At 39.4% G+C, this 13756-nt stretch overlaps 1 protein-coding gene across 1 annotated transcript; it reads right to left on the minus strand.

The window, feature by feature from the left end:
* Nucleotides 1-2647: 2647 nt before the first annotated feature.
* mad2l1bp (MAD2L1 binding protein) lies at nucleotides 2648-13146 on the minus strand. The gene is made up of 3 exons (XM_067524908.1): nucleotides 12759-13146; nucleotides 11669-11937; nucleotides 2648-11571 (listed from the first exon to the last, which is right to left on the minus strand). Exons 1-3 carry the CDS (start codon nucleotides 13114-13116, stop codon nucleotides 11044-11046), a joined length of 1155 nt encoding a protein of 384 aa, XP_067381009.1. The 5' UTR covers nucleotides 13117-13146; the 3' UTR covers nucleotides 2648-11043.
* Nucleotides 13147-13756: the final 610 nt, after the last annotated feature.

The raw sequence follows: 13756 nt of genomic DNA on the forward strand, positions 1-13756 counted from the left end.
GACGTCTGTGTTAAAGGCTGTGCAGGTAGCAAGTCCCAGGGGAAACCAGGGAAGTAAGGGGCCTTAGACCCAGCAGGGTCTGATTATTGAAATTATGAAAACCAAGTATGGTGACATTTATTAGGGGAAAAAGGCACCAAGTGAAGTCTTAGTCTCTCTTTGCCTTGTCTAACCTAATTTTTGTCATTCTCAAGACCCGGTCACAGGTTGTTACAGGGCAGAGTAGATCACAGAGAAGAGTCACTGTTCATTTGAACAGGACAGGTCCAAAGGTAAAATTAAGAGTTTTGGCATTGCCTTACTGGAAGTGTGGCAGGAAGTGCGCACACTCGGACTAAGCCCTAGGAATTGAGTGACAGTGAGAGAATGGAGAAAAGAGAGGGCAAACAGACAGCAGAGAAAATAGTAGATTGCTCCAAATCTTAAGATTCTGAAAAGTATGGTATGGTGGTTTTCCTCAAGGAAGTTGCTTGAATAAAAATAAGCTAACAAAATTATGAAAAAAAGAAGTTAAATCAAGAAAAGAAACTGAAGGCTAAAAATGTCAAAAAGACAAACATGTGTAACTTACATAATGTTAAATATGCGAACAAAGAAAAATGAAGTAGAGTTTAGGGAAAGAAGATGACTGAAGAAAAAAAAGGAAACAAAACTCTTGACAGCTGCACCAAACAGAACAGATAACGCTTCATATTTATTTATTATATTTTCTATTCTTATCTTATCATATTATTTAGCTCAAGATACTAAATGAGTGGCTCATAGAAGAAGAATTGAAGACAAAAACAGTAGAGATGTTGGATTTTAGATTTGATTTTTGAATTGTTCACTAATCTGGAACACTCTGGACAAATAGAGTTCAAGGAATATCATAACAATCATATTTTTTATTTAACATAATAATGCTGATGCATAGCTTGATATAAATGTTTGTTTAAAAACACTGATCTAGTTTTAGCAGGAAACACAAAAGTGGATGCTGTAGCTAAGAAAGCTGCCCAACAGGAAGTATCTCAAACACACACACGCACAAACACACACAAACACACATTGAACAGACTCAGACATTTTATCATCACTCACTTCTGTGCATCAATTATCTGTCTCTGAGAAAGAAACGGGGAAAAAGAGGGGGTGGCCAATTCCAAAAGTTTTCCTAAACACTGATAAAGTTGACACACAGGTGTCAAACCATGTGTCAAAAGACGGAATGTTGATTTATTACTGCATTGATGGTTTTCCACAGGGTGTGTATCATATGCACAGAAATATTGTCAATCTTTCTTTATCTGTGTGACATTACTAAGGCCACAGGGAGCACACCCTCCATCTGATAAACCATTTGACATGTGATGATTGATTTCATTGAGTTGATACCCAATTGAGAGAAGAGATAATGTTTTGTTGACTGACATGTACTCAAAACAAAATTGGTACAAAGAAGAAGGTCTCCTTGGACTAAGCGTTCTCTGGTTGTTTCAATGAACATGGGGATAAGGGGGAAAAAAAAAATTATTTGGAAATTTTCAAGGACACTAAAGAGGGAGAGTTGGATTTGTACAGGTTGACCAGACAAAGAGATAGAGATGGGAAGGATGTGCAGCAGGTTAGGATGATTAAAGATAAGGATGGAAATGTATTGACGGGTGCCAGGTGTGTAATGGGAACATAGAATTAATATTTTGAAGAGTTGATGAATGAGGAAAATGAAAGGAAACGAAGAGTAGAAGAGGGGACTGGTGTGGAGCAGGAAGTAGCAAAGATTAGTGAAAATTAGATTAGTGAAATAAAGAGTGTTGATAAGGATGAAGAGTGGAAAGGCAGTTGGTACTGATGACATACTGTACCTGTAGAGGTATGGAAGTGTCTAGGAGAGGTGGCAGTAGAGTTTCTGACTAGTTTATTTAACAAGATCTTGGAGAGTGAGAGGATGCCCGAGGACTGGAGGAGGAGTGTACTGGTTGTTTGCTTTCTTCTTAAAAAAATGAATATGATAAGAATAACCTGGATGAGATTTGGTTTTTTGATTGAGTTTTTAGGAAGTCCAGGAATTTTCTATCAGCTGAAATCTCGAGACATTGCATTTACCAGCAGGATCAACTCTGCTGCAGTACATTGAGGATTTTATGATCTGCAGCCTCTCTGAGAAAGCCTGCATGTCAGATAAGGTGCACCTACTCAAACATTTAGCAGAAAACAGACATAAAATCAGTCTTTTTACATTATAATTTGGCCTACATAAAGTAACTTATTTAGGTCATGTGATCACAGCTTACGGCATAACCAAACAATCCATTCTCATCTCTTTAACCAGGAACAAATGATGAGTTTCTTGGGTATGATGTCATACTGAAAACAATGGATTCAAAATTATCAAGACAGAAAGCTCCACATTTATTGTTCCATGGAAAATAACTCTCATCTTATGATAAAATAATTTCAGCACCATAAGCAGACTTCACATTTAGTGTTACCCAATCCATATGTTAAGATTGTTAACCAGGGACTTGGCTGTATGACATCTGTTTAGTTACAGGACTGTGATGGCAGATAACAACATATTGCTAACTTTTCAGCTAAGCTGGATCCTGTAGATGCTGCCTGCAAGCTGTGACAGTCGCAGAGAATGGATGGATGGATGTTCTTAACTCAGTTACATTGTTACTTTTTCCAGATGGTTCAGCATTACACAATCCCACCACTGGAGAGAACAAATAAGATTTTGCTATTGTTACATAATGTGAAGTTTATCATATTATTTAGCTCAAGATACTGAATTAGTGGCTCATAGAAGAAGAATTGAAGACAAAAACAGTAGAGATGGATTTTAGACTTGATTTTTGAATTGTTCACTAATCTGGAACACTCTGGATAAACAGAGTTCAACGAATCTCATAACAATCATATTTTTTATTTAACATAATAATAGCTTGATATAAATGTTTGTTTAAAAACACTGATCTAGTTTTAGCAGGAAACACAAAAGTGGATGCTGTAGCTAAGGAAGATGCCCAACAGGAAGTATCTCAAACACACACACGCACACAAAAAAACATTGAACAGACTCAGACATTTTATCATCACTCACTTCTGTGCAACAATTATCTGTCTCTGAGAAAAAAACGGGGAAAAAGAGGAGGTGGCCAATTCCAAAAGTTTTCCTGAACACTGATATAGTTGACACACAGGTGTCAAACCATGTGTCAAAAGGCGGAATGTTGATTTATTACCGCATTGATGGTTTGCCACAGGGTGTGTATCATATGCACAGAAATATTGTCAATCTTTCTTTATCTGTGTGACATTACTAAGGCCACAGGGAGCACACCCTCCATCTGATAAACCATTTGACATGTGATGATTGATTTCATTGAGTTGATACCCAATTGAGAGAAGAGATATTGTTTTGTTGACTGACATGTACTCAAAACAAAATTGGCACAAAAAAGAAGGTCTCCTTGGACTGAAGTTTCTCCGGTTGTTTTAATGAACATGGGAATAATGGAAAACAATTAAAATAAAATTGTTTGGGAAATCTCCAAATTTGAGAAAATGGCATGTTGCAGTATTGCCAGATGTTGTCTTGTGCTTTGTTTCAAATACATTAGCAGGTGAAGGACATTCTTTCTGTTCCAACTGAAGGATTTCTGAAGGAGGTGGAACGGACGCTTCCAAATGATGCACACAACCACACAGCAGTGAAAGATGTGGATACACGCCAACCACTGCAGGAAGGGGCCAAAGCCTGTGGATGACCTCTCCCTGGCTCTGGAAAACCACAATAGACTATCCCAGAACTTGACAGGAACGTGTACACAGGTGATGTTTCTGTCACCTGTAAAGGTAAGAATTGAATATGACATCTCCCCACTCTCCAGGGAGAAAGTGCAGTGCCCATAAAAGATAATTGATGGAAAATTGGAAACCAATCCAAAAAACAATCCATCCGAGAGCTCTGAAAGTATTAACTCCATAACCAAATAACTTCTTGGTTACTGGATTGGACAATGTATTTTTCTTATTTCATATGTATGCGGACAGTCATTACTCGTTTGGTTTCTTCTTAAAAAAATGAATATGATAAGAATAACCTGGATGAGATTGGTTTTTTTAATTGAATTTTTGGGAAGTCCAGGAGTTTTCCATCAGCTGAAATCTCGAGACATTGCATTTACCAGCAGGATCAACTCTGCTGCAGTACATTGAAGATTTTATGATATGCAGCCTGTCTGAGAAAGCCTGCATGTCAGATAAGGTGCACCTACTCAAACATTTAGCAGAAATCAGACATAAAATCAGTCTTTTTACATTATAATTTGCCCTACATAAAGTAACTTATTTAGGTCATGTGATCACAGCTGAGGGCATAACCTAACAATCCATTCTCATGTCTTTAACCAAGAAACAAATGATGAGCTTCTTGGGTATGATGTCATACTGAAAACAATGGATTCAAAATCATCAAGACAGAAAGCTCCACATTTATTGTCCCATGGAAAATAACTCTCATCTTAAGATAAAACATGCGAATCGTGACAATGACTTCCATACTGGATCGGTCGGGGCACAGGTTAACAACGACCGCCACCGGTGTTGTTGACCTACAGGGTACCGGTGGAAATTGGACTACTGTTGGTCGAAGAGGAAGAAGGAGAGGAGGAAGGTGTGTTCATAGGCAGAGAGAGAAGAGGAAGGCTAAGAATGTAGGAATGACAGTAGGGACTTTGAATGTTGGTACTATGACAGGGAAGGCTAGAGAGTTGATTGACATGATGCAGAGAAGGAAGGTTGACATACTGTGTGTCCAGGAGACCAGCTGGAAAGGTAGCAAGGCTAGAAGCTTAGGAGCAGGGTTCAAGTTGCTCTACCATGGGTCAGATAGGAAGAGAGATGGAGTAGGAGTTATCCTGAAAGAGGAGTTTGTGAGGAACGTTCTAGAGGTGAAAAGAGTATCAGATAGGTTGATGCTGGAAGCTGGAAATTGAAGGGGTGATGTTCAATGTTGTGAGTGGTTATATGATATGATAAGAATAACCTGGATGAGATTTGTTTTTTTAATGGAGTTTTTGGGAAGTCCAGGATTTTTCCATCAGCTAAAATCTCGAGACATTGCATTTACCAGCAAGATCAGCTCTGCTGCAGTACATTGAGGATTTTATGATCTGCAGCCTCTCTGAGAAAGCCTGCATGTCAGATAAGGTGCACCTACTCAAACATTTAGCAGAAAACAGACATAAAATCAGTCTTTTTACATTATAATTTGGCCTACATAAAGTAACTTATTTAGGTCATGTGATCACAGCTTACGGCATAACCAAACAATCCATTCTCATGTCTTTAACCAAGAAACAAATGATGAGTTTCTTGGATATGATGTTATACTGAAAACAATTATTTTGCTTCCTTATGCAGCCTCTTTCTCTCTCTTATTCCAAGAGCAGAAACTCATCACCTTTCTACAGTGAAATGTCTGAGATACAATACAGTGTTACTTGACATGCCTAATGTAGCTGTTACTGGATGGATGGATGTTCTTAACTCAGTTACATTGTTACTTTTTCCAGATGGTTCTGCATTACACAATCCCACCACTGGAGAGAACCAATAAGATTTTGCTATTGTTACATAATGTGAAGTTTATCATATTATTTAGCTCAAGATACTGAATTCGTGGCTCATAGAAGAATAATTGAAGACAAAAACAGTAGAGATGGATTTTAGACTTGATTTTTGAATTGTTCACTAATCTGGAACACTCTGGACAAACAGAGTTCAAGGAATCTCATAACGATCATATTTTTTATTTAACATAATAATGCTGCTGCATAGCTTGATATAAATGTTTGTTTAAAAACACTGATCTAGTTTTAGCAGGAAACACAAAAGTGGATGCTGTAGCTAAGAAAGCTGCCCAACAGGAAGTATCTCAAACACACACGCACACACACACACACAAACACACACACACACACACACACACACACACACACACACACACACACACACACACACACACACACAAACACACATTGAAAAGACTCAGACATTTTATCATCACTCACTTCTGTGCATCAATTATCTGTCTCTGAGAAAAAAACGGGGAAAAAGAGGGGGTGGCCAATTCCAAAAGTTTTCTTAAACATTGATAAAGTTGACACACAAGTTAAACCATGTGTCAAAACACGGAATGTTGATTTACTACTGCATTGATGGTTTACCACAGGGTGTGTATCATATGCACAGAAATATTGTCAATCTTTCTTTATCTGTGTGACATTACTAAGGCCACATGTGACAGACAAAGAGATAGAGATGGGAAGGATGTGCAGCAGGTTAGGGTGATTAAAGATAAGGATGTAAATGTATTGAAGGGTGCCAGGTGTGTAATGGGAACATAAAATTGAATACTTTGAAGAGTTGATGAATGAGGAAAATGAAAGGGAACGAAGAGTAGAAGAGGTGACTGGTGTGGAGCAGGAAGTAGCAAAGATTAGTAAGAGTGAAATGAAGAGTGTTGATAAGGATGAAGAGTGGAAAGGCAGTTGGTCCTGATGACATACTGTACCTGTAGAGGTATGGAAGTGTCTAGGAGAGGTGGCAGTAGAGTTTCTGACTAGTTTCTTTAACAAGATCTTGGAGAGTGAGAGGATGCCCGAGGACTGGAGGAGGAGTGTACTGGTTGTTTGCTTTCTTCTTAAAAAAATGAATATGATAAGAATAACCTGGATGAGATTTGGTTTTTTGATTGAGTTTTTAGGAGTTTTTAGAAGTCCAGGAATTTTCCATCAGCTGAAATCTCGAGACATTGCATTTACCAGCAGGATCAACTCTGCTGCAGTACATTGAGGATTTTATGATCTGCAGCCTCTCTGAGAAAGCCTGCATGTCAGATAAGGTGCACCTACTCAAACATTTAGCAGAAAACAGACATAAAATCAGTCTTTTTACATTATAATTTGGCCTACATAAAGTAACTTATTTAGGTCATGTGATCACAGCTGAGGGCATAACCTAACAATCCATTCTCAACTATTTAACCAGGAACAAATGATGAGTTTCTTGGGTATGATGTCATACTGAAAACAATGGATTCAAAATTATCAAGACAGAAAGCTCCACATTTATTGTTCCATGGAAAATAACTCTTATCTTATGATAAAATAATTTCAGCACCATAAGCAGACTTCACATTTAGTGTTACCCAATCCATATGTTAAGATTGTTAACCAGGGACTTGGCTGTATGACATCTGTTTAGTTACAGGACTGTGATGGCAGATAACAACATATTGCTAACTTTTCAGCTAAGCTGGATCCTGTAGATGCTGCCTGCAAGCTGTGACAGTCGCAGAGAATGGATGGATGGATGGATGTTCTTAACTCAGTTACATTGTTACTTTTTCCAGATGGTTCAGCATTACACAATCCCACCACTGGAGAGAACCAATAAGATTTTGCTATTGTTACATAATGTGAAGTTTATCATATTATTTAGCTCAAGATACTGAATTAGTGGCTCATAGAAGAAGAATTGAAGACAAAAACAGTAGAGATGGATTTTAGAATTGATTTTTGAATTGTTCACTAATCTGGAACACTCTGGATAAACAGAGTTCAACGAATCTCATAACAATCATATTTTTTATTTAACATAATAATAGCTTGATATAAATGTTTGTTTAAAAACACTGATCTAGTTTTAGCAGGAAACACAAAAGTGGATGCTGTAGCTAAGGAAGATGCCCAACAGGAAGTATCTCAAACACACACACGGACACACACACACACTGAGAAAGAAACGGGGAAAAAGAGGGGGTGGCCAATTCCAAAAGTTTTCCTAAACATTGATAAAGTTGACACACAAGTTAAACCATGTGTCAAAACACGGAATGTTGATTTATTACTGCATTGATGGTTTACCACAGGGTGTGTATCATATGCACAGAAATATTGTCAATCTTTCTTTATCTGTGTGACATTACTAAGGCCACATGTGACAGACAAAGAGATAGAGATGGGAAAGATGTGCAGCAGGTTAGGGTGATTAAAGATAAGGATGGAAATGTATTGACGGGTGCCAGGTGTGTAATGGGAACATAGAATTGAATACTTTGAAGAGTTGATGAATGAGGAAAATGAAAGGGAACGAAGAGTAGAAGAGGTGACTGGTGTGGAGCAGGAAGTAGCAAAGATTAGTAAGAGTGAAATGAAGAGTGTTGATAAGGATGAAGAGTGGAAAGGCAGTTGGTCCTGATGACATACTGTACCTGTAGAGGTATGGAAGTGTCTAGGAGAGGTGGCAGTAGAGTTTCTGACTAGTTTCTTTAACAAGATCTTGGAGAGTGAGAGGATGCCCGAGGAATGGAGGAGAAGTGTGCTGGTGCCCATTTTTAAGAACAAGGGAGATGTGCAGAGCAGTGGCAGCTACAGAGGAATAAAGCTGATGAGCCACACGATGAAGTTGTGGGAAAGAGTAGTGGAAGCTAGGCTAAGGGCAGAGGTGAACATTTGTGAGCAGCAATAGAGTCCAACAGATGCAGTATTTGCTTTGAGGATGCAGATGGAGAAGTACAGAGAAGGTCAGACGGAGTTTTTTCTTTGTAGATGTAGAGAAGGCGTATAACAGGGTGCCGAGAGAGGAGCTATAGTATTGTATGAGGACGTCTGGAGTGACAGAAAGGTATGTTAGAGTGGTGCAGGACATGTATGACAGCTGTAAGACCGTGGTGAGGTGTGCTGTAGGTGTGACAGAGGAGTTCAAGGTGGAGGTGGGTCTGCATCAGGGATTGGCTCTGAGCCCTTTCTTGTTTGCTCTGGTGATGGACAGGCTGACAGATGAGGTTAGACAGAAATCTCTGTGGACTATGATGTTTGCAGATGACATTCTGATCTGTAGTGAGAGCAGGGAGCAGGTAAAAGAAAATCTAGAGAGATGGAGGTCTGCTCTGGAAAGCACAGGAATAAAGATTAGCCGCAGTAAGACAGAATACATGTGTGTAAATGAGAGGGACCCAAGTGGAACAGTGAGGTTACAGGGAGCAGAGGTGAAGAAGGTGCAGGACTTTAAGTACTTAGGGTCAACGGTTCAGAGCAACGGAGAGTGTGGAAAAGAGGTGAAGAGGCGAGTGCAAGCAGGTTGCAACGGGTGGAGAAAAGTGTCAGGTGTGTTGTGTGATAAAAGATTATCAGCAAGAATGAAAGGAAAGGTTTCTAGATGGTGGTGAGACCAGCGATGTTGTTCGGCTTAGAGACAGTGGCACTGAAGAAAAGACAGGAGGCAGAGCTGGAGGTAGCAGAGCTTAAGATGTTGAGCTTCTCTTTGGGAGTGACGAGGATGAACAGGATCAGGAATGAGTACATCAGAGCTCATGTCAGATGTTTTGGAGATAAAGTACAGAGAGGCCAAATTGAGGTGGTTTGGACATGTTGAGAGGAGAAACTGTGAATATATTGGTAGAAGGATGCTGAAGTTGGAGCTGTCAGGCAGGAGGTCTAGAGAAAACCAAGAGGAGACTTATGGATGTAGTGAGAGAGGACATGAAATTAGTTGGTGTGAGAGAAGAGGATGCAGAGGACAGGGTTAGATGGAGGCACACCCCTGAAAGGGAACAGCCGAAAGGAAAAAAGGAAGAAGTAGTTTGGGAAATCTCCAAATTTGAGAAAATGACATGTTGCAGTATTGCCAGATGTTGTCTTACAAATATAGCAGGTACAGGTAAATAATTTAGCAGGTGAAGGACATTCTTTCTATTCCAACTGAAGGATTTCTAGGAGGTGGAACGGACGCTTCAAAATGATGCACACAACCACACAGCAGTGAAAGATGTGGATACACGCCAACCACTGCAGGAAGGGGCCAAAGCCTGTGGATGACCTCTCCCCGGCTCTGCATGATGCTCACTGGAGGGCAGGAGCCTCCAGGGAACCAGGGAGCCAGTCGGAGGAGAACACTCACTAATTCACTCACACTTAAAGTTCTCCCGGTGACAAAGAGGACGAGTGCAAGTGGCTCATAGAAGAAGAATTGAAGACAAAAACAGTAGAGATGGATTTTAGACTTGATTTTTGAATTGTTCATTAATCTGGAACACTCTGGACAAACAGAGTTCAAGGAATCTCATAACAATCATATTTTTTATTTAACATAATAATGCTGCTGCGTAGCTTGATGTAAATGTTTGTTTAAAAACACTGATCTAGTTTTAGCAGGAAACACAAAAGTGGATGCTGTAGCTAAGAAAGCTGCCCAACAGTATGTATCTCAAACACACACACGCACACACACACACACATTGAACAGACACAATGTTTGACAAATTAGGTACAGAAACATCTGCTCCTACACTTTCATGCCTCCCAGTGGTCATTTTGCAGCATTTGAGGAGTCCCAGCTTCTAGCAAGCGGTATTTTCCAGTTTGTCAAAAAAGTGGAAAAGTTGTTTGATGCTCTCTCAAACAGGTTCCAGCTAACACTTGATTTCATGTGTGATTTTGATTAATCATTCCAAATCAGACACATACACATCCTTATGATTGTGATCCCTTACACACTACAATAATTCATTTACCCACAAAACTGAGGCACTGTTGAAATCATAAACACAAGTTTAATAAATGTTGTAAACAGATGACACTGACACTCCACTGTGTCCACAGATTGAGTTAAAAACAATTTAATGCATTAAACCTTTCAAGTTATGTTCATTAAAAATATATTGCACCATTACTATGTGTGGTATTCTGTGTGTGTCTTTATCAATTTATGATTCAAAACAAAACATTAAAAAATACACTTTACACACAATCTTTAAACAGATGCAGAACACAAGCTTTCAGTATTTGAGAAGATGATATAAAAAGGATAGCACACCATACTGCTCATATCAATAAATCTACTATTGTTTTAATTGGCACACTTAAACTCAAAACAAAAAACGATACTTATAATTCATTAAAATATATACAGCTCAGCACAAAATCCACTTTAGACTACTGTTAAAAAACAAAACAAAAAAACATCAGACTGTGTGGATACATTTCTGGGTCAGTTCTTGAAGCCCTTTATAGTTATGGGTGCCTGGAACCACACATAATCCTGCCAGTCTATGCACTCTGCTCTTGGCTCATTACTTGCACTGGGATCAGAAGACAGAGCAATAATTTGCTTCTTTACACGAGTTGGCACTTTAAATTGTAGTTTAGGGCGGAACCAACCTACACCGCAATTCCTGTGAGCCAGCACTAAGACTGTGGTGGGCGTTAAACGCACAGGTCCGGTGTCAGACAAAAGATCTGCTACAAAAAGTGTGCGGAAAAGTTGTCGTAAACACGATGATACCCGTAGAGACTCATCACCACCAGCCAAGACCAAAGCTTCCATGTTGATCTCATAGAGTTCTTTGGGCAGGACAAGGGAGCCACCCATTAGCAACAACACACGGGGAACCCTGCTAAGAGAAAATAGCACCTCCAGCTGCTGCAGCACCTCCTCTAGCTCCTCAAGGGTCTGCTGACGCTTGCGCCAGTCCATGTCTGCAGACTGCACTGGTCTTCGACACACTGTGTCTTTATCCTGAAAAGCAATCCACCCCCATAAACAATGTTAGTTCATTTAAGATCTACAACATTTCTTCATTTATGAACACTGGATGAGCACCTTTTCTATTCACCTGCATTGAAGCTTGCTGCTTCTTCTGGGAGTACACCAGCTCGTCGTACGTCATGGGTAGTTGCTGTCTCTGGTAGAGAATGCATTTTAGGAGCTCGCGTACAAAGCAGCAGCAGCCGTCTTGGGTTACGGTGCCAGAGAAGACCACATTTACACGCCCATCTTCCTGTGCTCTTCTCACCACCTCAGAGTTACTGACCATTGTGTGACTAGTCATATTGCAATCTTGTTGACTTCTCGGACTAGAAGTTTCTCGTTCTTGGGAATTATCTGTCCAAATAAGCAACACAATAATGTCATTAGGGCGAGCAGTGGATCTGTCCTTTGCTTTTAGCGTGTTAAATCCTAATCAAATGTCGCAAGCCAGTGCCCTAATGAAGCCATTATCCCCATTTAAGGTTTGCATAATGCTTAGCCTTTAGAAGCATAGTAGAGTGTTATATCAGGTTATTATATATAATTACAGTATCCTTACAAAAATGGTGCTGATCTGGGAAACTGCTTTAATGAGGTGGAGACTTTAGTTCAAAACAGTAAATGTGCTTTTGACAGCTGCTGCTCCTGGATATCACGACTGCCTTAAACAACGTTGTAGAGGCGATCTTACTCGTATCTGATGGTTCAACAATTATTCAATAAAGATATCGTTGTATTGTATTTGTTTCTCAACTTCGCAGCTAACGGATGGCTAAATCCTGGGAACACGGTAAGAAACCGTGTGCCTCCACAGCTACACACTGAACCTTTCACCTCTACCTTGTGATGGTCCTCACTATCTTGGATTCAGTCCTTTTGCTTCAGTTCCTGTCTCTCTTATTTTAACCTTCCGATACACAACATAAACAAGGAAACCCTGGTTGGCTCATGCAAACGCTATAGCCTGGACGATGTGGAGGTGAATGTAGAAAATTATTGACGTATACGAGAAAAGTGGTGGCCTGTCTTAACTACTGTCTCAAAAACAAAATGAAATACAGCGTTTTTACTATCTAGAAATGTGCCATTATGTAGTAACGTTGCCTCCACTAAATGAACAGGGAAATCAAACTTCATTGTCGTCCAGTGGAGCCAGCATCGGCAGTGTTGCCTACCTGGAGTGGTGGCTGTAGCGGTGTTCTCCTTGTCTTCAGACTTGTTAACATGCTGCTGTTTTGCGCTTTTGTCCCCAGGGGAAACATTTTTCGTCGTTACACATGTGCTTAGTGCCCTTGTTGAGAGCTCATCGTTTGTTTCCGTTGAAGACTGACATGAACTGGAGTCGTCGGAAATACTTAGTAACGTTGGGATTTCACACGTCACGTTAAGTTGATCCAGTTTGCTAACATTAGTTTCTGTTTCTGGCGAAAACGACAGACGCATCTTTACACTGTGTCCACTGTTCACACTGGACGTGTTTTCCATGCCTTCCGAGTTTGATGTTAGATTAAACATAGTAGAAGCTTCTAGCATAATTGCAAATGTCCCCGCCGGATCCCTGCCGCATTGCATCACGGGAAACATGCAACAACAATGCTACGTTCACGTTACATAGAAAGATTCGAAGTAAACGCTTTCACTTTTAAAAATGCTTTTTATTTGTCTATATGTGTTACTAAATAAACCAAAATGATTTTATTCTTGTGGCAACAACGTCTGTGATTGTGGGCTAGATTTGTACATCTTGCTGAATTGTTAACATTTCGGGATGAAATGGACTTTTAATACAAATGAGACTTTTAATTGCCTCGAATCTGTAATTTCATAAGATTTCTTTCAGTCTAGCAGCAAAGGTTTGCTCTGTGAAATTAATAACTAAAGTCATAATCTAACACAATCTTTCAGATAATTTCAGATCATGTATTGTGTTTAACTTTTAAAGTTATTTGAACCTTTAAAGTTGCTGTTTGATACTGTTGTTCCCGTTTACCACAAATGCCACACTATTAATGCTAACTACTAATAGTGTAAAATCCCAACGAATATTAAACTACAAGTGAGTTTTATATTTCGAGAATACCTTTATTAATATCAACAATTTCGTGACTCAATTTCCATGTATTGATATGATATTTATCTTTCTATTAAATTGAAAAAGAAATCCCTAGAGTAA

The sequence above is a fragment of the Channa argus genome, chromosome 1 (assembly GCF_033026475.1).
Source record: "Channa argus isolate prfri chromosome 1, Channa argus male v1.0, whole genome shotgun sequence".
Classification (NCBI taxonomy): domain Eukaryota; kingdom Metazoa; phylum Chordata; class Actinopteri; order Anabantiformes; family Channidae; genus Channa; species Channa argus.